Source organism: Musca vetustissima, unplaced genomic scaffold (genome assembly GCF_032173495.1).
Source record: "Musca vetustissima isolate MV318-11 ecotype Yass unplaced genomic scaffold, APGP_CSIRO_Mvet_v1 utg2072, whole genome shotgun sequence".
In the NCBI taxonomy this organism is placed as follows: Eukaryota; Metazoa; Arthropoda; class Insecta; order Diptera; family Muscidae; genus Musca; species Musca vetustissima.
This window is the reverse complement of record NW_026886532.1, coordinates 629,144-656,518: the sequence shown is the minus strand read 5'-3', so window position 1 is coordinate 656,518 and position 27,375 is coordinate 629,144. Positions and strand designations below refer to the sequence as shown.

At 33.8% G+C, this 27,375-nt stretch overlaps 3 protein-coding genes across 3 annotated transcripts; all 3 read left to right on the top strand.

The window, feature by feature from the left end:
• Positions 1-3,343: 3,343 nt before the first annotated feature.
• On the top strand, positions 3,344-9,804 carry LOC133334028 (nascent polypeptide-associated complex subunit alpha, muscle-specific form-like). The gene is made up of 2 exons (XM_061542328.1): positions 3,344-4,097; positions 9,071-9,804. Exons 1-2 carry the CDS (start codon positions 3,344-3,346, stop codon positions 9,802-9,804), a joined length of 1,488 nt encoding a protein of 495 aa, XP_061398312.1.
• Positions 9,805-15,229: 5,425 nt separating this feature from the next.
• Positions 15,230-19,597, top strand: LOC133334027 (rho GTPase-activating protein 15). Its single transcript, XM_061542327.1, has 5 exons — positions 15,230-16,097; positions 18,343-18,678; positions 18,740-18,845; positions 18,920-19,102; positions 19,498-19,597. Exons 1-5 carry the CDS (start codon positions 15,230-15,232, stop codon positions 19,595-19,597), a joined length of 1,593 nt encoding a protein of 530 aa, XP_061398311.1.
• A 4,801-nt stretch (positions 19,598-24,398) lies between these two features.
• Positions 24,399-27,354, top strand: LOC133334026 (zinc finger protein 287-like). The gene is made up of 8 exons (XM_061542326.1): positions 24,399-24,844; positions 24,915-24,962; positions 25,020-25,091; positions 25,158-25,217; positions 25,999-26,166; positions 26,231-26,314; positions 26,375-27,223; positions 27,285-27,354. The coding sequence occupies exons 1-8, from the start codon at positions 24,399-24,401 to the stop codon at positions 27,352-27,354; spliced, it is 1,797 nt and encodes a 598-aa protein (XP_061398310.1).
• The last annotated feature ends 21 nt before the right edge of the window (positions 27,355-27,375 follow it).

Below are 27,375 nucleotides of genomic sequence, written 5' to 3'. Positions count from 1 at the left end.
AAATTGAACCTATTTATATTATCACCTAGAAAGAGTTTAATTCTGAGAAATATCCAAATTTATGGAAAATATAATATGTGGTATTTTCCCGTACTGCAAGAATCTACTAGTTTTTACTATTTTGTTCGATATCATAAAGGAAAAAAGTTTTATCATAGTAAAAAGTAGTAGATTTATGCACCAAGGGAACAGACCATTTGTAATAATATATTTTTAAATTTTTAACCTTTATTTTTTTAGCACTACCCGACTTAACGGTCGCTTTTTATAGAAGTTATCAATTCCAAGTGAATACTTTACTATCTCATCGTATGAACGAAATTCTCTCCTTTGGTAGTTTCCTTATTGTTTTTAACAGTGTCCTACTACCAACAGCTGTTATTGTTTATGTTTTTAAAAATATTCAGCAAACTTTTTATTTTCTAGCCCTATCAACTTTAATGGTCGAATTTTTCTATTCGGCTATCAATTCAAAGTGAATACTTTAATGTCTTCTCATAAGAAAAATATTCTCGCTTTTGTATTTTCTTTGTCGTTTCTCACAGTGTATTACTACCAACAGCTGTTACTATTTCTTCCTTAACGATGGATATTAATTCAAAGTGAGTGTTCATATTATCGAAACAACAGGGTGATACAAAACTCGCAAACAGCTGTGCTGACAATAAATATTAAAAAAATAATATTTAATAAAATATGGATAAAAAATAACTACAAAATTCACAAATATTGTTCTATAATTTAATCCAGGTCTCCATTAACTAATTCAACAATAATATATCAGTTACAGCAGTTGTGAATTTGCATATTGTGCTCCACCCAGTCAGTTGTTCTGATTTCTAATTGGTGGCCAGGATATAAAACTGCATCTGATTTTTTAAGAATATTTTCGGAAGAATTAACAGGTCTACCAGCGTGAATATTTCCTGAGAGAAGTAGTCGATTTTCTAAGAGAAGTAGAAGGTCCACATGCGAGGATTTTTAAAGTAATTTTTTTAAGAGAAGTGCAACACCACTGAACATTCTTCGGGAATCCCATAAGGTATATATTTTCTGTACTAGGCTTTGTCGTTTGTTGCCCAGCGACAGACGCATATAAGCTAGATGGGTCAGTCAGACGCGAAGTCGTCGTCTTCTTGGGTGAAGGTTGCGGACCTTCTGATGAGCGAATGCGCTTCACAGATTTGCTCTGCGGGGCGGCATTTGCTCTCCCAGGAGACGACGATTCCTTGCCGGACTTGCCCTTTTTCCTATTTCGACCACTGGTGGATTCACTCTAAGCTTTAGCAACAACCGCATCACCTTTGTCGCTTTCTATTCGGCTATCAATTCAAAGTGAATACTTTAATGTCTTCTCATAAGAAAAATATTCTCGCTTTTGTATTTTCTTTGTCGTTTCTCACAGTGTATTACTACCAACAGCTGTTACTATTTCTTCCTTAACGATGGATATCAATTCAAAGTGAGTGTTCATATTATCGAAACAACAGGGTGATACAAAACTCGCAAACAGCTGTGCTGACAATAAATATTAAAAAAATAATTATTTAATAAAATATGGATAAAAAATAACTACAAAATTCACAAATATTGTTCTATAATTTAATCCAGGTCTCCATTAACTAATTCAACAATAATATATCAGTTACAGCAGTTGTGAATTTGCATATTGTGCCCCACCCAGTCAGTTGTTCTGATTTCTAATTGGTGGCCAGGATATAAAACTGCATCTGATTTTTTAAGAATATTTTCGGAAGAATTAACAGGTCTACCAGCGTGAATATTTCCTGAGAGAAGTAGTCGATTTTCTAAGAGAAGTAGAAGGTCCACATGCGAGGATTTTTAAAGTAATTTTTTTAAGAGAAGTGCAACACCACTGAATATTCTTCGGGAATCCCATAAGGTATATATTTTCTGTACTAGGCTTTGTCGTTTGTTGCCCAGCGACAGACGCATATAAGCTAGATGGGTCAGTCAGACGCGAAGTCGTCGTCTTCTTGGGTGAAGGTTGCGGACCTTCTGATGAGCGAATGCGCTTCACAGATTTGCTCTGCGGGGCGGCATTTGCTCTCCCAGGAGACGACGATTCCTTGCCGGACTTGCCCTTTTTCCTATTTCGACCACTGGTGGATTCACTCTAAGCTTTAGCAACAACCGCATCACCTTTGTCGCTAGGCATGGAATCGGGCTTTGAGATAAAGCCCTCCACACGTTGACCACCCTTATGGACAACAGTTTGTGTCGGGATGTTCTCAGTAGCATTTTCTTTGACTTTTGAATCGAGCTAAGCTTCGGATCAGAAGTCGGCTTCGCATCCATGTCAGAGACAGTGGGCTTCGCCGAATCCACTACTTCACTCGATTCAGAGGTTTTCTTGGAGATTTTTGATCGAGCAGTTAGATTCGGGACGGAGATCCTCTCCATTTGGAGCGCACAATGGAGAACGTGCGGATAAGTTCTTTCGAACTTCCTTACAAATCTCATTTTGCCCTTGATGAGGTGAACCTCTCTCTCCGAAAGCAACCCCAATGTAGGTAATTCAAATTATATATCTTCATCTTTCAACAAATTTGTCTTAAGTTTGGCATACCAGATTGCTGAATGAACAATTTCGTCCCCTTCTTCTACTTCAGTACTCTTTCTTTAACAGTTTTGCCATCCCTGTCTCATTTCGACTATCGTTGTGCGATATATCGATAGTTGGCTGTCATTGTGCGTCATTTGTTGTTTAAAATGCAGTTCATTTAAATGAACGTTTGTGGTTCAAACATTTTAAAGTGAATTTATTAATTTTTTAGATCTTGAAAAAATTAAAATTTTATTAAAAAATCATTTAAATTAATTTATTACGTTCATTTTTTATTAATATTACGACAATCTCTCTTCTTTATATAATAGCCGTTGTATTTGAATTTTGCACAGCTGTCTTTCTTTGCATTGAACCAATGATTGGTTCACTGCAATGAACTGCAAGGGAACTAGTGTTGTTTTTGTTTTACTACCTAAATTCAACAATTCATCAATCAATTGCGAAAATCCAAAGTGAAGAAGAGTTAATATTTATATAAACATTATCCATAGGGCAAGAGGAAGGGGTAACGCAAAGGGGGCTAACCCCACAAACAGGTTTTATTCAATTAACCATAAATAAACAAATTATTTACAAGTCACAAGAGTAAAAACACTATTGTTGTTGTTGCTGCCATTTGGCACAGCCGATTGAAGCAAACAAATCGTCAGTCAGTCTTTCGTTAAACTTCCAACCAACAAGTAGTCGAAGTGTGTCTGTCTGTGATTGAAATTTCTCGAAAAAAATTAATAGAAAAAAACGAACAAATCAAAAATGTTAACACCACGTATAAGTGGTAACGCCGTCGTCTTGGTGTTAAGTGCATTGTTGGTGCTTTCACCCCTAAGCGAGGCTAAACGGGCATTGGGTGGCGGTAATCGTAAGTCGGGTGGAGGTCACACCACCCGAAGACAACCGGATACACATGTCACCAAGCCAACATATTCCATTAGCAGTGGTAACTCGCATGCGGACCAGGCCAAATTGAGCTATCCCAACTATAATGCCCAACCCAATCGACCAGCCAGTGCACCATCCTCGTCAAATTCTCAACCAATTGGTTGGAATGTACCAAATAATCAACATCCTGCAGGTCCACCACCAGCCTATTCACCCAGCAATGTGGCGGGTGGAGCCAAGACCAATGTGCATGAACCACCACCAGTGTATCAGAAGCCCAATTATGCCGCACCACCACCAAATTACAATCAGGCCACGGGAACACATTATGGTTCGGCCTCGTATCCACAACAACAACTTCCAGCTGGTGCAACCTATCACAGTCCCAATAATCTACCACCAGGCGCTACATACTACAACAATCCATCACATGTACCCGGAGGTTATCCCATGGCTGGTGGTTATCCAATGGGTGGTGGTTATCATGCTCCTGGCGGCGGTGGTGGTTATTATCCACCAAATTCGGTTCCAGCTGGTGCCAGTTATTTCCCGGCTGGTGGTCAATTGCCACCAGGCGCCGTTTTGTATTCATCACCACCACAACAAACGTCATCGGGATTAGGTTTTGGTAAGTGGCAAAAATAGAAAATAGTTTTCATTTATTTTTATTGTTTTTGTTTTTCTTTTTGATAATTTGTTTATTGTATTTTTTTTTCAAAAAGGGAGAAAGTAAATTTGCGAAAAATAGAAGAGCAAAGTTGATATTAATGTGCCTCAGGTTTAGTGGACAGAAGAAAAAGGTTTGAGGAAGGCTGTTTTTCTGCGGATATTGGTGATTAATTCCGAATAAATAAAACACATTACTTCCGGGCATAAATCTAGCACTTGAAGAGCTTAATTTATTTCGACGTTTTGTGAATTACCTTCAGGAACGTGAGGGGCATACAAGTAGATTTTTTTCTATTGAACTTTTGCAGGGCCACGGTATGAATTTTTAAAGTAAACAATAGCACACTGGCGTGGATTTTAAAGTAAATTTTCTAGAGAAATAAAAGGCTCACTGACGTGGATTTTTAAAGTAAAATTTTCTAGAGAAGACAAAACACCACAGGCGTGGATTTTTAAAGAAAATTTTCTAGAGAAGACAAAGGCTAACAGGCGTGAATTTTTAAAGAAAAATTTCTAGAGAAGACAAAGGCTAACAGGCGTAAATTTTCTAGAGAATACAAAGGCTCACAGGCGTGGATTTTTAAAGTAAATTTTCTAAAGAAGACAAAGGCCCACATAGGCGTGGATTTTTAAAGTCAATTTTCTAAAGAAGACAAAGGCCCACATAGGCGTGGATTTTTAAAGTAAATTTTCTAAAGAAGACAAAGGCCCACATAGGCGTGGATTTTTAAAGTCAATTTTCTAAAGAAGACAAAGGCCCACATAGGCGTGGATTTTTAAAGTCAATTTTCTAAAGAAGACAAAGGCCCACATAGGCGTGGATTTTTAAAGTCAATTTTCTAAAGAAGACAAAGGCCCACATAGGCGTGGATTTTTAAAGTCAATTTTATAAAGAAGACAAAGGCCCACATAGGCGTGGATTTTTAAAGTCAATTTTCTAAAGAAGACAAAGGCCCACATAGGCGTGGATTTTTAAAGTCAATTTTCTAAAGAAGATAAAGTCTAACAGGCAATTTTACCACAGTTTATCATATTAAATTTAAATCAGCTCGTTGTGAAACTCTCGAAAGTGTTAGGACATTGGAAAAATATTGATCTTGAAGTATTTTCGATACTCTTTTCGAAAATGCATACAACAATTTCGAGGCACCGATCATTGCGGAACCTGTGGCAAATTTAATATTAAATTAACATATTTAAATCGAATCTCGGAAAGGTTACAACATTCAGAAAATATTGGTCTAGTGGTATTTTCAACCGATTATTGCACTCCTGAATTTGTCCGTGGGCAAACTTATTTTGAATTAACATATTTAAATCGAATCTCGGAGGGGTTACAACTTTTGGAAAATATTGATGTAGAAGTATTTTCGATGCTCTTTCCGAAAATGCATATCAACAAGCTGTACCCCTTACCCTTTTCTCACAATGGATTTCAATTTAAATCAGGCCAATGTGGGAAATTTTGGAAGTCAGGCAATTTAAATCAGGCTGCTGTGGAAATTTCGGAATGGTTGTCACTCCGAAAAATATAGGTCTAGAAGTATTTTCGATGCTCTTCCCAAAAATGCATATCAACAGGCTGTACTCCTGACCATTTGTCAGTGGGCCCACACAAAATCTTCAAGTCAGGCAATTTAATTCATATCATACGATAATGTTGTGTCTGTGTCTGATGTTCACATTTAAGCCAATTAGTTTGCCATGCCAGTCACCCCAACACAATATTTAATGAAAGCCTTTCATATTTGGTTTTGTTCTTTTGTCAAAACAAAGGAAAAGCAAGCACATCTACACCTTTCATCTTCTTGGAAATATGAATCACATGCATGGGAACATAAAGTGTTTAGTGGCGGCATTTACACACTCACAACTAAGAATAGTGAAAAGAAAAAAACTAACCAAAAATGGCAGGCAAAAACAAAAATCCACAATAAAAATTGACAAACAAAACATGTCAATACCTGTGAATGGTCAAGAAATTTTTTTTTTGCGTTGCATAAATCGCCCAAACAATTTGCATGACGATACAATGACAAATAAACTGTCTATACATACACACACAAGTATTTGGCAAAACTGCAACAACGTAGTTTTAATATCAATTTTGTAGGAAGAGAATATTCCAAGGGTCCGTTGTTTTTTTCTGTACTCAAAGTCTTTTGGTTCAATGTATAACCTTCATTGTTGTTTAACCCATTTAAAAAAAAATCTACATATAGCTTCTATATGAAGATTCGAATATTCCAAACCGAACTTCTTTAAACCGCCTTTGATTTGAAGGTATCATCTTTATTAAAAAAAAAACAATTTGTTTATGCAAATCATTAGCATGCTCTTGATATATTCAGAACAGTACACAGACATTTGTCACTCCTCCAATATTAAAAGTATTGAAGAAGTATTCTATGGAACAATAACAAAAAATTCCAGTATGGTGACAATTTTGATGAAATTATTTCCACTGAAAACAATTGAAATGAAATCAAATTTTATTTGCACTGTATCTTCTTGCCCAGATGTGTTAGCTTCCTAATGAATTTCAAATTTGATTAGCAAGTATATAGGTATAGTCTTCTAAAAACCTCCTCTCTCCACCTCCCCTTCACCACTGGAGAGAGGAGGGAGAGGTTTTTATTTTGTTGTTGTATTATATTTTATTTATACCTGTAATAAAAACATGGCTTGTAAACAATTTATTTATCGTTGATCCCCCTCCATCTCAAGCATCGATCGGAAAGAGAGGAGACACAAGGTATTTTTTTTTGTATTTTGTCAGTGACTTTCAAAGCAGCCAACAAAAACACGTTTAACACATGTTTGCATTCTGTCGTCCAGGTTGAGTGAGTGACTGACTGATGAATAAATAATGGGTACAGATTAGATTTTGAAATGCCATGTTTGTTTTCCGCTTGAATGGAAAGTAATATGAACCCTATCGGTGCAACTATTAAAAAATGGTAGATTTTCAGAGTACATTTTGTTTGAGCTCACTGTGTGAAAATGATCACGAGTACAGGTTTCCCGTATGGATTTTCGGAGAGAGCATCGAAAATGCTTTCGGACCAATAATTTCCAGAAGATGTAGCCCTTCCCAGATTTTCACAGCGGTCTGACTTAAATTGAATGTGATAAAAAAGAGGTAGATTTCGTTTGGGCCCACTGTGAGACAACTGATCAGAAGTACAGAATACCTATATACATTTTCGGAGAGAGCATCGAAATTGCTTTAAAATCTATATTTTCCAGAAGTTGTGACCCTTCCTATATTCCAACAGTAGCCTGATTTAAATTGCATTACTCGAATTGAGTGCGACCGAAAACTGAAACATTTTGTTTGAGCCCACTGTAAAACAAATGATCAGGAGTACAGCTTTCCCGTATACATTTTCGGAAAGAGCATCGAAAATACTTCTAGACCACTATATTTTTCAGAAGTTGTGACCCTTCCGAAATTTCGAACACTAACCTGATTTAAATTACCTGACTTGAGTGCGACAGTAAAAAAGAGTAAGATTTTGTTTAAGCCCACTGTGAGACAAATGGTCAGGGCTACAGCCTGATGGTATGCATTTTCGGGAAGAACATCGAAAGTGCAACAACCCTTCCCAGATTCCCACAGTAACCTAAGAGGAAGATTTTGTTTGGGCCCACTGTGAGACAAATGGTCAGGAGTACAGCTTGATAGTATGTATTTTCGGAAAGAGCATCGAAAATGCTTCCAGACCAATGATTTCCTGAAGATGTAGCCCTTCCCAGATTTCCACAGTGGACTGATTTAAATTTCCTGACTTAAAATGAATGTGACCAAAAAAAGAGGAAGATTTTGTTTGGGCCCACTGAGAGACTTGCAATCAGGGTTACAGCCTGATGGCATGCATTTTCGGGAAGAGATAACCACAGTGATGTGAATTAAATTTGATATACGAAATTTTTAATATTTATTCTTCTAAACTCAAAATCCAGCTTTTTATGATTATTCAGCTACTAAAACCTGAATTCAGTTAAATATTTTATCAATTCAGCAAGCTTTTGATGACAAAATTTAAACGAATAACAATTTTATAAACGCTTTTGGGTCTATTCAGCTATCAATTTCATCAATTCAGCAGCTTTAAAATCAATTCAGCAAGCTTTTAACGACGAAATTTCACCTGATAATCACATTGGAGACCTGATTATGTCTATTTAGCTACAAAGCCATAAATTCAGCTTGTAATGACGAAATTTCAACTGATAATCACATTGGAATCCTGATTATGTCTTTTTAGGAACTACAACGTAAATTCAGCGAATAATTTTAACAATTCAGCTATGATAAAAACAATTCAGCAAGCTTTTAATGACAAAATTTCACCTAATAATAACTTTATATACGTGTTTAGGTCTATTCAGCTACAAAACCATAAATTCAGCTAAAAATTTTCACAATTCAGCTTCGGTAAAAACAATTCAGCAAGCTTTTAATGACAAAATTCCATCTGATAATCACATTGGAGACCTGATTATGTCTTTTTAGCTACTAAAACATGAATTCAGCTAACAATTTCCATCAATTCAGCTATGATAAAAACAATTCAGCAAGCTTGTAATGATGAAATTTCACCTGATAATCACATTGGAGACCTGATTATGTCTATTTAGCTACTAAAACATGAATTCAGCTAAGAATTTCCTCAATTAATCTATGATAAAAACAATTCAGCAAGCTTTTAATGAAGAAATTTCACATTAGATAATTACATTGGAGATCTGATTATGTCTATTTAGCTACTAAAACATGAATTCAGCTAACAATTTCCATCAATTCAGCTATGATAAAATCAATTCACGAAGCTTTCAAAATAAAATTAAAATTTATCCTAATAAGAACTTTGGATGAGGTATCAGCTATATCTAATATTTCTGTTCTACAATTTTTTTGTTTTATAGGTTCTGGATTAGCGGCCGGTGCAATTGGTGGCGCCATTTTGGGTCATGTCTTGACTCCGACACAAACCAAGGTTGTTGAACAGGCTCCAGCTGCTGGTAATGCTGCCGGTGGTGGTGATCGTGTTATTATTATCAACAATACCGGACAACCGATTAATGCCACGGATGCTAATGGGGCCACTGTTATCAATGCTGGTGGGGCTGCTGCTCCAGCTGCCGCTACAGGAGATGCCGCAGCTGCTGCCGCTCCCATGGCTCCCTTGGCACCTTTGGCCCCCATGGCTGCTGCTGATGAGATGAACAATACAACGCTGGCACCTCCCATGGCCGGTGCTGGTGATGCAAATGCAACAACTGCTGAACAACCTCCAGCACCTGCTCCGGGTGGCATCATCTGTGTTCCAGTACGTGTCAATGCCACCGATCCCAATGATGCAAGCAAAATGATGGAAGTTGAACAAATTGCCTGTTATCCTGCACCACCACCAGCAGCAGCACCAGCTGCCATGGATCCTGCCACTGCTGCGGGACAACAACCACCACCCGCCGAAGGTTCGGCACCATTGGCCCCCATACAACCCATTCCAGGTGAAGGATCCCAACAACTGCAACAATCCACATTGGTGGGGGAACAAAATGCTAAACAAGCCGATTCGGCAGCCAATCCACAGCAGCAACAGGGACTTTTGGGTCTTATTGTGTGCTTTGTGGTCAGCTATGCGCTTGCCTATTGAGAAAATAATTTTTTTCACAATCTCCCAACAGTTTTTTGAAATCACAAAAATTATTTTAAGAATCTCAAAAATAAAAAAAATGAACAAGAAAAGTATTCTCCTAAGCTACCATAACGCTACGGCTGCTAATTAGTATTCATTGCAGGCAGCTGAACAGTCAAGCGACCTTGAATATTTATTATTATAAAAAAAAAATAAATAGTGCTTAATAAATATTGAAAAATATAATACATACCTCAATTGAAAAAGAAAAAGCTTTAAATGTTAATAAATTGTAATTTTTGTCCTTAATAATAAAATTTTCAATAAACCACGACAAACAACGTCATTGCTTGTCATCTCCTCCCTTTATTCAAATATATATATTAAAAATTAATAAACTTCCCTTCCATATTTAAAAAAATAACCCCTTGACAACACCCACAATAAACATAAACCAAATTTGAATACGTCACATTCCTTCCAAACCAATTCCTTATGACCTTTGTTGACCTTTTAGTTTAACCTCTCAACACAAAGCAACTAAATTGTATTATCAAATGAAAAACAAAATATAAATATAAACATGTTTGGTTTTGTACTTGTATTTGTTTTGAACAGAAAAGAACAGAACCGAACAAACACACAGCTATACTAAAACTAAGCCACTTGAACTACTGGCGATTTATGGCCTTAAATATGAAACTGTAATTAGGGAATTTTATTATTTTTTTGTAAAACACTACTGCAACTGTCTTGCTCATTGTTTTTGTATTATTTACACATTGTATTACTGCTACAAAAACGACAACAACTACTATTGTTATACAAATTATTCAATAACATTTTTTTTGTTGGCAGTTTTTTTACCGATATGAAAACGATACTGAAACTATCTTGTTGTCTACATTTTTTGTATTTTTATTCTTATTGTTATAAACTTAAAAATTGTTGTATTTTATTTAAATTATAAATATTTTATTCTCTCGAAATAAATTTAAAAAATAAATGCACTCATAATACTCCAACACAGGAAATATATTTGTGTGTTTTATTCAGAGTTGTTTTCCAATTTTGACCAAATCTCTATCAAATCTTCAATTTAGAGATTCGATACCAATGGAGAATTTGTTCCACACTATATTTGAATTTTAGTCTCCAAAGAAATTTTATCTCTAACTGTAATACTTATTACTGAAATTGGTAGTAAAAAATTGGAAATGTTCAAAATTAGGTTAAACTCGTTTTTTTTAGAGGTGTTCACGATTTAAGGCCAAAACTTCACGAAATCTTCAGTTTAGAGATTCGATGCCAATGGTGAATTTGTTCTACACAAAATTTGAATGTAAGTCTCCAAAAAATGCAATCTCTAACTGTAATATTTATTAGAGAAATTGGCAGTACAAAATTAGAAATATTCAAAATTAGGTTAAACTCGTCTTCCTTTAGAGATGTTTTCGAATTAAGCCAAAATCTGCCCAAAATCCTAAATTTAGAGATTCGATGGCAATGGAGAATTTGTTCTCCACTAAATTTTAACATAAGTCTCCAAAGAAATGGAATCTCTAACTGTAATACTTACTAGGGAAATTGGTAGTAACAAATTGGATATATAAAAAAATGAGGTTAAATTCGTGTTTCTTTAGAGTTGTTCACGAATTAAGGCCAAAACTCCACAAAATTTTCAGCTTAGATATTTGATGCCAATGGAAAATTTGTTCTACACTAAATTTGAATACAAGTCTCTAAAGAAATGCAATCTCTAACTGTAATAGTTATTAGGGAAATTGTTAGTAACAAATTGGATATATAAAAAATTAGCTTCAAGTCATGTTTCTATGGAGTTGTTTTCGAATTAAGCCCAAGTCTGCCTAAAATCCTCAATTTAGAGATTCGATGGCAATGGAGAATTTGTTCCACACTAAATTTCCACATAAGTCTCCAAAGAAATGCAATCTCTAACTGTAATATTTATTAGGGAAATTGTTTTTAACAAATTGGATATATAAAGAAATTAGGTTATATTAGGGTATTTTACAAATTGTGCCAATTTCACCAATTATAACACATTTTAGGGAGTTACCGTCAAAGGACAACAAAATCTACGTTAAATTTCACTATAGTTCGCCTCACAACATAAATCTCTAGGTATAATAGATATTAGGGAAATCTGTAGTAACAAATTGGATATATAAAAAATGAGATTATGTTCGTGTGGTTTCTAATTTAAGGCAAATATACCCATTGTACTGCATTTTAGGAAGGTGTTGTCAATGCCGAAAATATTCTACATCGTATTTTAGTAGGGGTCGCCGAAAACGCAAAATCTCTGGGCACTAGAGAAATCTTAAATAAATAAATATCGTTTTTAAATTGATCTCATAAAAAGGATTTTTCCTCTGATTATTTTCATACCTTTTTTCAATTTAGTCCACAATTTTACATTTTAGGAACATGGTGTTAATGGCAGAAATATTCTACATCAAATTTGACTATGGGTGTCGGACCAAAAGAAATCTGTAATTATAATAGATATCAATAAAATAACGGTTTGAAATTGAAATAAATATATTTGCCATGTTACTTTCGCATATTTTCCATTGTGAACTCAATTGAGGGACTTGGTTTCATTTTAGCGACTTGGTGGCAATGGAAGAAATATTCTACGTTAAATTTCACTATGGGTCCCGGACCAAAAGAAATCTGTAATTATATCAATAAAAATAGCGATTTTAAATAGGGTATATTACAAATGAAGACTTTCCTTTGGTTATTTTGCACGTTCTCACAAATAGGTCAAATCGGACCTCAATAGTTTATTTTATGGACTTGCTGTCAATGGAGGAAATATTCTGCACCCAATTTCATCACGTGTCTCCAAAGAAAAGAAATCTGTAAGTATAATATATATCAATGAAATATCGGTTTTAAGTTGTGTCTATACTTTTTGTTAAGTAATTGTATACGTTCTTCCAAATTGAGCGATTTTAACCATAATACTTCATTTTATGGAGTTGGTATCAATGGAGAAAATATTTTACACTAAAATTCCTTTAGGGGTCTCCGACCAAACGAAATCTGAAAAAATACAATTTATATCTAAAAAAACATCGAATTCAATTTGTATATCTAAATTAAAATATTTTTCAATTTTTTTCTCACATCTTCCAAATTGGGTTAATTTGAGTGGGGGAGGTCTTGAGAACAATAAACTATGACATGGGAAATCCCCCTTGACGTGAGATTACAATCGGATTTTGCAATTTTGATTGCATGCAATAATTAATGTCAACTATCAGCCAGCCGCCATTCATTTATAGATAGGCTACCTATCGCTGCTGACTGAGTGAATGACTGTCTAAATGGCAGATCCATGACACTGAAATGAATTAAAAAATCAGATAAGATTATACAAAGAAACTATGCCACCTATTAATAATAATAATATCCAAATGAGATAGCACACAAAGGGTTACAAATGTGGCCAACAATTGTTACACTTCGTCACCATCCAGATGAGTAATCATCGATTGCCGGTGCTCTAGAAAAAAATATTGTACCTATATGCAAAAAAACACAAAACAAATAACTCATTATTCAATTTTAATAAAAAAAAAACAACAAAATCTCCCAAACAAAGCCCACCTTACCGAATACGGCACACATGACCATAAATACCACCAACCTGCATCGGTATGTATGTGCGTAATTCTTAACGACTGCTTTCAATGATAAGACGCTCGGAAAGGGAAATGAATGCTAAAAATGTCTGATTTTTATCGTGGCCATAACGGCAAAACTATCACTCATGACATATGAGTAAATAAAACCTTTGAAATCCACAGAGAATCACAGGGAATATGTGTGTGTGTGACAGAGAGAGAGAGAGTGCAAGATCGCAGAGAGAATGTGTTAGATTACCGATAATGAAACGTAAATATAAATAAACAAATTCGTAATGCATTGCGCTAGAATGTCAGAGATGGAGGTGTGAGAAAGGCAGAGAGAGAGACGTAGAAGGCTAACAGACATTTTTATAGTCAATGTCAAATGCCAAGAGATGTGGATTTTTAAAGTAAGTTTTCTAGAGAAGACACAACCGTGCATTTTTAAAGTACATTTTTTAGTGTAATTAAAGGCCTTCAGCTTGGGATTTTTAAAGTAAAATTTCTAGAGAAAACAAAGGCTTAGAGGCGTGGATTTTTAGAGTAAATTTTCTAGGGAAGACAAATGCTCACAGGCGTGGATTTTTAATCTGAATTTTCTAGAGAAGTCAAAGGCCTACAGGCGTGGATTTTTAATCTGAATTTTTTAGAGAAGGCATACAGGCGTGGTTTTTTAAATTAAAATTTCTAGAGAAGTCAAAGGCCTACAGGTGTAGATTTTATAAGTAAATTTTCTCGTGAAATCTATGGTCAACATATGTGGAAGGCCTACATACCTTTATTTTCGAGAGAAGTCAAAGGCCTACAGGCGTGGGTTTTTAAAGTGCATTTTTAATAGAAGTAAAAGGCTTAAAAGCGTGGATTTTTTGTCAAATTTTTCTGGAGAAGTAAAAGGCTCAAAGGCGTGGATTTTTTCGTCGAAAATTTCTGGAGAAGTCAAAGGTCTACAGGCTTGGATTTTTTAATTATTTTTTTTCTTAATTCACAACTCCCATCTCTGTCTAATTTACTTCAATAACTGATAACTGATTTAATTCATAGTATTACTATTATTATCGTTGTTGTTGTTGCTGCCGTTCCAGGTTCCCGATAAGATATGTGATACTTAGCTATCCAGCAAACCATGAGAAACCATTTGGCCATTGATTGTCATAAAGCAAGTATCGCACGGTTGAAAAACAATAAAAAATATCGGCTGGAATAACAAAATTCCAGAAAACTAAAGAGAAAAAAAAAAACAAAAAGCAAAGTGCATAAAAATAGATACAATATTTATTTACAAGAAGAACTTTTGTTCTAAAGTCCAGATTCCCATATTTGCAGTTGCAGTTTCGCTTCAGTGATTAAATAAAAACAACAAAAACCCCGGGCAACGTCTGTGAAAACAAATACCTACTGCTGGTGGCCTCGGCAGCTGCAGATCACCAAGAGAAGCAGAACGGAGGATAAAAAACAATACAAAGATAACAGAAGCGCATATTTCATATGGTCCAACTATGAACAAAACTGACCGCAAAGTTATTTGCCTCCATTCGTGCATATCAGGGTATAGCTGGGAGAGCGGTCCCACCGTCCATACACCCATGCTTGGCTGGCTGTCTGGCTTATTGTGTGCTTGTCATTTTTAAGGTTTTGTTTTTGTTGCTCTCTATTTTATTTATCAATGAACAACTCAATGTAATTCCCTTAATATCTCACACATACACAGACTCTCTCTCCCACATCCTCTCTATGACACACAGCGAGCATTTTAAACTCTGAGTAATAATAAAACAAAACAAATGGAGCCAACAACAACCACAGCATTATATCGCAATTACAATGAGCCTTGGTTTCCCAACAATTTATCTTCTTCACAACAATTGCCACAGGTCCGCGAATCTGAAGGCATGCTTATCGCCACAGCAGCAACAGCAGCCAACGAACGTAGAGGAGGCGGCGGCGCCCAACCAAAAACCATTATGAAATGTTTGCGCGATCGTACACCCAGCAGTAGTTATACGCGTTCCAACAGCCATATAGCACGTGCCAACGGTGGTCTTGTGTCGCCCAGGCAACAGCCACAACCGCTGCACCACCCACCACAAAGGGAGCCACGGCCGCGTCCCATTAAATTAACCCTGCTAAAGTCGTCAAGTACCCGTGATCTATCACGTCTTATGGAACTGGAAAATGAAGTACCACTAGCTCAATCCTCTTCGACGGCAAATCTTTTAAATATGACTTCTAGTCCATCATCGTTATCATCTTCCGCTTCCAATCAGCAGTGTTCCGGTTCATGTTTAAAACAAATACACAGACTTGAACAGCGCATAAATAATTTGGAATCACTTCTGAATCAGCAAGAAATTAATGCCATCGAAATGGCTACGCGGCTTGAAGAATTCAATAAAAAATTGGATTTATTTGCAAAGGAAACGGAAATGCAGCAGCAGCAACAACAACAGTCACCTCAGCAACAACAGAGTAAACGTAAAAAATCTGGATCGCCACGATTTGGTAAAAAGGAGAATTCCAGTGGCAGTACATCAGGTGGTGGTGGAAGTGGTGTTGTGCAACCCTCCAAATTAGTGGCCTGGATAAAATTATCAAATTTCTGGAAACAACGGCCCAGTATACAGACATTAAAGGAACAGAATATCTATAATGGTAAGATAACAGAATGGAAAAGAACAAAAGGAAAAAGAAAAATTAAAAAAACAATAACTTTGTAAGAAGAGATTTCAGATATCAGTGGCAAGAAGCGGAGATTCAAAAGTGTGGATTTTTAAAGTAAATTTTCTAGAGAAAACAAAAGCAAACAGGCGTGGATTTTTAAAGTACATTTTTTAGAGAAGTAAAAGGCTAACAAACGTGGATTTTTAAAGTAAATTTTCTGGGAGAAATCAAAGCCCCGCAGGCGGGAATTTTTAAAAGAAATTTTCTAGAGAAGACAAAGCCCCACAGGCGTGGATTTTTAAAGTAAATTTTCTAGAGAAGACAAAGGCGAGCAGGCGTGTATTTTAAAAGTACATTTTTAGAGAAGTAAAAGACTCACAGACGTGGATTTTTTTAAAGTAATTTTTCTAAAGGAAGACAAAGGCTAACTGGCGTGGATTTTTAAAGTAAATTTTCTAGAGAAAACAAAGGCCCATCAGGCGTGGATTTTTAAAGTAAATTTTCTAGAGAAAACAAAGCCCCACAGGCTTGGATTTTTAAAGTAAATTTTCTAGAGAAAACAAAGCCCCACAGGTGTAGATTTTTAAAGTAAATTTTCTAGAGAAGACAAAGGCTTACAGGCGTGGATTTTTTAAGTAATTTAAAAAAATATATATATATATCATAATCACATTATATCACATAACCACAAATGAAAATAGGTAGTTAAACCACAAACAAAAATAATATTCAAAATTAAATATATATTTATTGTGGTTTTTAATTTGAAATAAATTTAGTGCACTTTGATTCAAATATGATTCATTTTAATCTTCAATAGTGAAGTTTTGTAGGTTGATGACAATAAACCAAAAAAAGTATTTGATGCAAATTTTAAATTAATTTTTCTTTCGGTATACATGTACCTACAGATTTCCTCTGTTCGGTGACCTATAATGAAATTTTATGTAGAATATATCCACCATTAAGACCACTCCTCTAAAATTAAGTATTTAACGAGATATCGGCATAATTTGAAAACTGTAAGAAATTAACCTAAAATGTCCGTAGCCAATTTGGAATTAATTTTTCTGTGATATATATGGCATCTACAGATTTATATTTGTCGGTGACCTATATTGAAATTTTATGTAGAATATTTCCTCCAGTCAAACCACTCCGCTAAAATAATGTATTCCATAAGATTTTGGTATAATTTGAAAACTGTAAGAAATTAACCTAAAAAATGTTCGCAGTTAATTTGGAATTAATTTTTCTGTGGTATATATAGCACCTAGAGATTTCTTTTGTTCGGTGACCTATATTGAAATTTAATGTAGAATAGTTCCCCTATTGAAAACACTCCGCTAAAATTAAGTATTTTAGGAGATTTCGACATAATTTGAAAACTGTAAGAAATTAACGTAAAAAATGTTCGCAGCCAATTTGAAATTAATTTTTGAGTGGTATATATAGCAGCTACAGATTTATGTTGTTCGGTGATTAACGTAAAAAATGTTCGCAGCCAATTTGAAATTAATTTTTGTGTGGTATATATAGCAGCTACAGATTTATGTTGTTCGGTTATGGATATTGAAATTTTGTGTAGAAAATTTCCCCCTTTGAAACCACTCCGCCAAAATTAAGTATTTAAGGAGATATCGGCATAATTTGAAAACTGTAAGAAATTAACCTAAAAATGTTCGCAATCAATTTGGAATTAATTTTTCTGTGGTATATGTGGGACCTGCAGATTTTTGTTGTTCGGTGACCTATATTGGAATTTCATGTAGAATATTTTCTCCATTAAGATCACTCCTCAAAAATTAAGTATTTAAGGAGAGTTCGGCATAATTTGAAAACTGTAAGAAATTAACCTAAAAAATTGTCGTAGCCAACTTGGAATTCATTTTTCGTTGGTATATATAGCAACTACAGATTTATGCTGTTCGGTGACCTATAGTGAAATTTAATATAGAATATTTCCTCCATTTAGACCACTTCGCTAAAATGAAGTATTTAAGGAGACTTCGGCGTAATTTGAAAACTGTAATAAATTAACCTAAAAAAATTAGTAGCCAATTTGGAATTAATTTTTCTGTGGTATATATAACATCTACAGATTTCTTTTGTTTGGTGACCTCTAGTGAAATTTTGTGTAGAATATTTTTCCCAACAATATTTCTAAAATAAAGTATTAGGGTTCAAACTTTATCAATTGCAAATTTATAACCTAACAAATATTTTTTTCTTCCAGATGAACCCTGTTTCGATACGGAAATTGAAATGGTACTCAAAGATGATGTCCACAGTACAGTGCCAAAAATCGTTGTCGATTGTTGTCAATTAATTGAAGATAAATATCGTAAATCCACCGAACCGATTGAGGGTATTTATCGACAATGCGGAGATTATAATAAAATGCAAGCGCTACGCTTTAGTATAGATGCCAATGATTATAATGCGCTGAGGCAATCGAATGTGGATATTCATACCCTGACAGGGGTATTGAAGTTGTTTTTGCGTGAAATCAAAAGTCCCCTGATATCGGCAAATGAAGCCAAAACATTTATTGGGAAACCAAATCAGTGGGGTATGTCTAAAATAACACGATAATTTAAATTATAAAGTAATGTTGTTTTCTCTTTTTAAAGTATTAACAGATTTACCCAATAAATTGGAAATTTTAAAAAGACTGATACGTTCCCTGCCCGAGATCAATCGAGATACTTTGGAGTATTTATTTGCACATTTTAATAGGTAAGTTCAAAATGTAATTATTTTAATAATTTTTATTTACTTCTCCTTTTTATTATTTTTTTTTTTTTTTTCAGACTCACAAAAGTACCGCTGCAACACATTAGTGCCGAAACCTTGGCCATTTCCATAACACCTTCGATATTTCACACAGTCCAGCAGGGAGCTCGAATGCAGGACATCCACGCCCTCTTAAAGGAAAGTGAAATATTATCGGATTGTGTTAAAATCATGATTGAATATCATCAGAAAATATTTGAGTAAGTCGCAGGATTTTCATAAAATTAATTTTCAAAATTAATTTTTTTAATAAACAATTTTTCCTCCTGCCCTCCTCATTTTTTTTTAGATTACCCTCCAGTGGTAGTTTAACAAATTTAATAACACACTTTAATAATCTACCAATACCCCTGCCACGATCCCAACAAATTAGCAACAACAACAAACAATAGTAAACAAATAAAATTGAAATTCCCCCTATCCACAGACCGCATGTAAATCTTTATAACAAGGAAACAAAATGAAATCACAAAATATTAATTTTTATTCCCAATTTTATATTGAAAATTAAACAAATAGTTCATTTTGTTTTTGGTTTCAATTTCTTTATACATACAAAAAAAAATAATAATTTTTCATTTTTTTATTTTTGTAGATGTACCGCTGATCGTAAACACCAAAAGAATCGCATAAGTGTTAGGAATCTAAAGAAGACATTATCACATCCAGATTTATTATTTCAAAATTTATTTTAAAACAAAACTCACACTCACATACAAGCACTTTTTTATATAAAACGCAATACATTACAATAATAACACATAGTATTTATATTTTTATATACATATTTTTTGTACGTAATTTTAAGTATCAAAATATTTTATATAACATAAATTAATGGCAATATAAAAATGTAAATTAAAGTACATACAATTAAAAATATATAGATTTAAAAATATAAAATTGAAAAATATAATTTAAATTGTATTAGTAGCAATAGTTTCCAAAGGGAAAATAAAATGCCATTAACAATAAAATATACTCAAATTGTTAAACATATTTTTATTGTTATATATTATTATTTTGTTCGGTGACCTATAGTGAAATTTAATGGAGAATATTTCTTACCTTGACATCACCCAGCTAAAATTAATTTTAGTGGGCCAACTGGGACCAATTGAAAAAGGACATAAATATTTATATTAATAATTGGCTTCCTTCAAAACCCCATTTTGTATTTGATATTTTTGCCATAAATTGTAGATTTAAGGATTTCTTTTGTTCGGTGACCTGTAGTAAAATTTGATGTAGAATATTTTTCCCATTGACACCATTCACCTCCCATGAAGGATTTTGGAGATTTTGCCAAAAATCGAAAAATGTATAACATTAACCTAAAAATATTTTTTCTCCGATTTGAATTGTATGTTTTTCTATGTATATATAGCAAGTAGAGATTTCTATTGTTCGGTGACCTATAGTAAAATTTGATGTAGAATATTTCCTCCATTGACACCATTCACCTTCCATGAAGAATTGTGGGAGAGATTGCCATAAATCGAAGAATGTATAACATTAACCTAAAAATATGTTTATTCCAAATTGAATTGTATATTTCTGTTGTATCTATAGGAGCTACAGATTTAATTTATTCAGCCACCTATAGTGAAATTTGATGGAGAATATTTCTTTCATTGGCTCCAATTTTCCCCGTTTAAGAATTGTGGAAGTTTTCGGCAAAATTGAAAAAATACATGAAATTAACCTAAAATATTAATATATCCAATTAGAATTGCATTTTTCTTTGGTATATACACAATCTACACACTTCCTTGGTTCTGTGACTCATAGTGAAATTTGGTGGAGAACATTTCTTTCATTGACACCAATCTGTTCAGATAAAGAATTGTGGGAGATTTCGGTATATAGCGAAAATGGAACAAAATTAACCTTAAAATAGTTGCATAACATATCTTGCTTTAATATTCCGCTGGTTTACATAACATCTAGAGATTTCCGTTGTTCCGCAACTTATAGTGAAATTTGATGGAGAATATTTTCTTCCTTAGCAGCAATCCTCTAAATTGGAGAATAATGGGTGATTTTGATATGATTCTAAACAAGCTACAGAAATAACCTAACAATGTGTTTATATCCAATTTGGATTGAAATTTTGTTTGGTTTGCATAACATAGAGAAATTGCTTTTGTTCCGCAACTAATATTGAAATTTTATGGAGAACATTTTCTCCCTTAACTGAAATCCTCTAAATTGAGATTTTCACATGATTCTAAAAAAATACAAAAATAAGCTACAAATTTGTATGTACCCAATTTGGATTAGAATTTTCGATGGTTTATATAACATCTAGAGTTTTCTTTTGTTCTGCGACTCATAGTGAAATTTGATGGAGAACATTTTCTCCCTTAGCAGCACTCCTCTAAAACTATAAATAATGGGAGAATTTGACATGTTTCTAAAAAATCCATACATAACCTAAAAAGGCTATTTTTCAAAACTGAATTACAATAAATATATTCCAATATTTATAACAACTATGGATTTATTTCTATTTTTATCTGAAATTTTATTAATAATTTTCTTTTTGTTTAAAAATGCGTTTATACAATTAACTTATAAATAGTACGGTAGGTTTATTTTTACCTAACCTCAAATTATTTCCTTGCAAGAAGGCAGTGAATTTTTAGTCCTCTCATCGGTGGTTTTTTATTGCCTTCACTCTACAATTTTTTTCTTAGCCGTTTTGACAATAATAACTGTAGTATCACCGCTTGAACGTTTGAAAATTTTATTATCCAATGATGGACTCATCATCGGTACTGCATCATCTCCATTCAAAGAAGGTGAGAGTGGGGACTGTAAATAAAAAAATATTTTTTTTATATTTTACACAATAATTCCAAAATAAAACCAAATCTAAAAACATACCAGGATCTCTTGTAATCCAAGCTCATTGGCATCCTTATATGTGGTTCGGCCATAGCACTGTTAATAAAAATACATTTTTTGTAGAGGATATAATTAAAAAAAATTGTTGTTGAATTTTACCTGGGCCACCAAAATAAAAACAAAAATGGCAATCAATTTCATTTTTTTTCTAAACTTTGTCTGTTGATTTCAAAACTAATGCTGTTGGCTTGTAGTAAATCGCATTTGTTTTTATATAGTCGACACATCTTAAAGCTTATCAGTTACAAAAAATATAAGATTGAATTAAAAATTAATAAACTGCATCATAGGTTAAATGTCAACGATGACAGACAAAACGGGATTTTTTCTTCTAAAGGGGATTTTTCTTGCAAATCAACAAAAAATAAATAGGGGTAGATAGGGATATAATTTATTTTATTTTTGTAGAAATCAATTTTTTCATAGAAAAACACAATTCAGCAAAGTTTTTTCATAACCAAACATTAATTCAGCTACATTCTCCCTTATAAATTCACAATTCAGCAAGGTTTTTACATAGAATACCCGAATTCAGCAAGGTTTTTAATAGAAATCAATTCAGCTAAGCTTTTCTAACAAAAAACTCAATTCAGAAAAAATTTTCTATAAAAAAATTAATTCAGCTAAGATTTTGTATAGACAAGATCAATTCAGCAGCAATATTAAGAAACAAAAATTATTTCAGCAATGGTTTTCTTTTGAAAAACTCAATTCAGCTATGTTTTATTTAAGAAAATATTAATTCAGCAAGCTTTTCTTTTTGAAAACCACTATAAAGCCCACATTTCCATCAAAAAATTATTCAGCTAACGTTTTTGTCGCAAAACTAAATTCAGCTAACTTTTTCTATAACAAAAAATCATTCAACAAGTGTTTTTAACGGGAAAAAATTAATTCAGCCAAATTTTTAAAGTTATTTTAATTGATGAAGCCAAATCAGCTAAGCTTTTCTAACGAAAAACTCAATTCAGCGAACTTTGTTATAAGAAATCAATTTAACAATGATAAATTCATAAATTCAGCAGCAATATTTATAATAACTTATTGTAGCAATGATTTTTTATTGATAACCTCAATTCAGCTATATTTTCTTTTAGAAAATATTAATTCAGCGAGCTTAAAATCCCCAATTCAGCATACTTTTTCATTCAATATATATAATTCAGCTAACTTTTTTAGTCGAAAAACTAAATCCAGCAAGAGTTTTTCGTAGAATAAAAATTAATTCAGCAAAACTTTTTAATTGATGAAGGCAGTTCAGCAAAGCTTTTCTAACGAAAAACTCTATTCAGCGACATTTGTTATAAAAATCAAATCAGCAATGATAAATTCATAAATTCAGCAGCAATATTTTAATAATAACTTAATTCAGCAACGATTTGTTAATAAACTCAATTCAGCAAGGTTTTATTCAAGAAAATATTAGCTCAGCAAGCTTTTCTTTTTGAAAACCTCAATTCAGCATAAATATATATAATTCAGCTAAATTTTTTAGTCGAAATTTAATTCAGCTAACTTTTTCTATAAAAAAACAATTCGGCCACGACATTTATAATAAAATGGCAGATTCATAAATTCAGCAGCAAAATTTATAATAATAAGTTAATTTAGCAACGATTTGTTGTTAATAAACTCAATTCAGCTATGTTTTCTTTAAGAAAATATTAACTCAGCGAGCTTTTATTTTTGAAAACCTCAATTCAGCATACTTTTTCATTCAATATATATAATTCAGCTGAATTTTCTAGTCGAAAAATGACATTCAGCTAAATTTTCTAGTCGAAAAATTAAATTCAGCTAACTTTTTCTATGCACAAAATCAATTCGGCAACGGAAATCTATCGAAACCCCCAATTCAGCAACGATTCTATATAACAAAGATTTTTGAAGAACGGAACTTGAGCTAATAACGCACAATTTTATATAAATATTTTCATGTAATTGCTCTAGCACGGACCTGATGACATTTCCTATTATTTTTCAAAAATTACGTTTTTTACTCATTTCTATCATTTGTTTACATTCACGTAACAAGTTGCATGCATTACACGCTTGTGTGTAAAGCGGCATACATGAAATGTCATGCTGGCCCAGAGAAGTTGGCGTTAACAGCTGTTTTCATTGTTTATGTTTATTTTTATGCTGCCGCAGTCGACGTCTGTCCATAACAGCTGTTAGCATCATTGATTGTTTCCAACAAATTGACAATCATACAAGGAAGGAACCACACTATTGGGAAATCAGGACAAAAGATTAACCATTACAACAACAAAACTACAAGAAAGGAATTAATAAATCTTCTGTCAAATACAATCGAAAGTTGAAGCCGACGTCTGTTTTTTTCAACGCCGACTGTGGCTTAATAAAGCAGTGATTGCTTGCACACATCTTGACCATCATCCAGAGGGAGGAAAATTATGTCAAGGAACGTAGTAAAAACCATTAGAAATGCAATAACAACAACATAAATGAATATCTCTGCAGTTACTCCTGAGAACGAAGATATCAGAAAGCTGCATTAAATTGCTCTCATAAACTTGGCAACATCCATAGGAATTTCTATCGAGGAGTGAAGCAAAAATCGTCATGTCTCTGGATTTAACAACAATTTGTCGTACCTGTATGAATGATGATAGTAAATACTATCAACTTTTCGATTACATTGACGAGGGGCATACCATTTTGGAAATGCTAATGGAAATTGTACCACAACTAGCTGTCGCTGATGATGATGCTGCGGCGGCGGAATTGTCCACAATAATATGTGAAACTTGTGTTGAACAATTAATAACATGTTATAAATTTCAACAAATGTGTCTCGATGCCGATAATCAATTGCGTCAATTAATATACACCTCCAAGGATTTTATTGTGGAGGTGGAAAATGAATGGACTACTACGGAGGCAGCAGAACATAGTAAACATGTTGAGAATGATGACAGTGGGGAAATGAAAATTGAATTATATGATTTAGAGGATAATAACGAGGAAGTAGTGGTGGTGGCAGAGCAGCATATTGAAAGTTATCGGGGGTAAGGGATTTGAATGTGACAAATGTTGCTTACAATTTTGAATATTGATTTATGTAATTTTTATTTCCAGTAAGGAGGAGGAGGATGACAAATATCATGGGCCAATCGAAAAACTTGAGTAAGTATCTTGGAGATTTTTAATGGGAATTATATTTTTAACAATATTTCTTTTTAGAAACCTTGAAACTGTGGCAGACAATGGAACAGAAGATATTATCGAAACCGAATGTGATTTGTCAACTATAGAGTAAGTTTTTATTTAAATCATATTCGATTTTTTGAATATTCTAATAATGATTTTTTCTTCTTGCAGTCAAGGGGTAGTAAATGAGAAGCAATCCCAAAATTCAACTCTAAAAATTATTGAACAAAAGTATGTAAAATTTATATACTTGTAATTGATATTGAACGTTTTTTTTTTATTAAGAAACACAAGTTCTTACCAAAAATTATGAACGTAGGACGATGGGTTCGTGCCTTCCTTATTTCGATTTCAAGATTTGTGAACATATTTCACACATTTATCAGCTAATTGGTTGTAATTTGGCATTGAGAGTTCCTATTGAGTACCACAACTGCCTACCAAAAATGATCAAAATTGGATCACCTATTCGTATAGCTACCACACAAACCTACCTCCGATTTCAAGATTTTTGGTGCATATTTTCCACATTTATCAATTAAATGGGATGTAATTCGGTATCGGAATTCCACATTGGGTAACATAGCTAACTACCAAAAATTATCAATATCGGCCCAGTTTTATATACAGCTCCCACACAAATTTACCTCCGATTTCAAGATTTTCGAGGTTTTTTTTGAGATTTATAAACCAAAATTCCTGTAATTTGGTATTGGAGGTTATCATTGGGTAACACAACTGCCTACCAAAAATGATTAATATCGGTCCAGTTTCATATATAGCTCCCACACAAATCTACCTCCGATTTCCAGATTTTTGAGGATATTTCTGAGTTTTATGAACCAAATTGGCTGTAATTTGGTATCGGAGGTTCTTATAGGGTAACACAACTGCCTATTAAAAATGATCAATATGGGTCTACTTTTTCCTATAACTCCCCCATAAACCTAACTCCGATTTCACGATTTTTGAGGATATTTCACAATTATTTGTATTTTCTTTCTCATTGCAGTTCAGATATCGCCAAATCTCCTTCTCCCGTTAACGAAAAAGAACCAAACAATAACACGAAAAATATTATTGAAGAAACTGAACAACAAATTATGAATTGTTTTTCCGAACTTATTGAAGATGATAATGAATCTTATATGGAAATCGATCAATTGGCAGATGATATGGAGTAAGTCAAAAATGCCTTTAATATTTTCAATTTTTAATAATATGTTTTCCTTTGCTTTCCACAGGGATACACAGTCGGAATATCAAAGTCCTAGTAATCCGGATAATGCAATTGATTATATTGAAACGGATTTAATTGATATTGAAAAGTAGGTGGATTTAAAGAAAGTTTTTTCCTTGCGGTTAAAATTTTGATTATTTTTTTATAGACCAAAATCCCGTGGTGGTGCCGCCACTTCTGCCGAATTTCCCTGTGAAGTTTGTGGTAAAATTTTCAATACCCTATCACGTCTACGGCGCCATGGGCCCGTTCATTCCCTGGACAAACCATATGCCTGTGAAATATGTAAACACCGCTTCTCTTCACAGTATTATTTGAAAATACACAAACAATCCCACAACAAAGTTGGCGAAAAGAAACCTCAACCCCCTGGTGGTTTCAAATGCCCCGATTGCCCAAAAAGTTTTCACAATCAACCAGCCTTAGCCTCGCATCGCCAGGTTCACAGTAGCCGTAAATCATCAAAGCGTAACATCATCTGTGCTTTATGTCAACGGGCATTTTTGTCAATGAAAACCCTAACCGATCATCTCAAGACACGACATCCCGATGCCGAGAAATTCTCCTGCGATCAATGTGGTAAGAAGTTTCTACTCGAAGAACGTCTGCAACGCCACATGGCAGCACACAAGGATTTGGTGTGCACGATTTGTAACAAAGAATTTACCTCCGAACCAACACTGAAGGAACACATGAATATACATTCGGGAGCATGTCCCTACTTATGCTCGGAATGTGGTAAAGCATTTAAATTTGCCAGTAGTCTAAGGAAACACATTGAACGCCATTCGGAAATAAGTAAACATCATTGTACACAATGTCCGCGAAGCTTCAAATGTCGCAGTGATTTGAATAAGCATGCGAAAAATCATTTGGGTCTAAAGCCGTTTAAATGTGATGTTTGCGGAGCGAAATTTACCAGAGGATTTAACTTGGAGCAGCACAAAAGATTGCATTCGGAACAAAGTTTACACAAGTGTAATGTGTGTAATGTAACGTAAGTTGGAGGGAAATTTGATTTTTCTTGAAAAAATTTTTAATGGAAAATTATTTTTCAGATTTTCCACAATGAGCCATGTTAGGCGTCATATGCGTACCCATGTGAATGTCGACAAAGAAGAGTGTTGAGAAGGTTTTGAAAACTAGGAC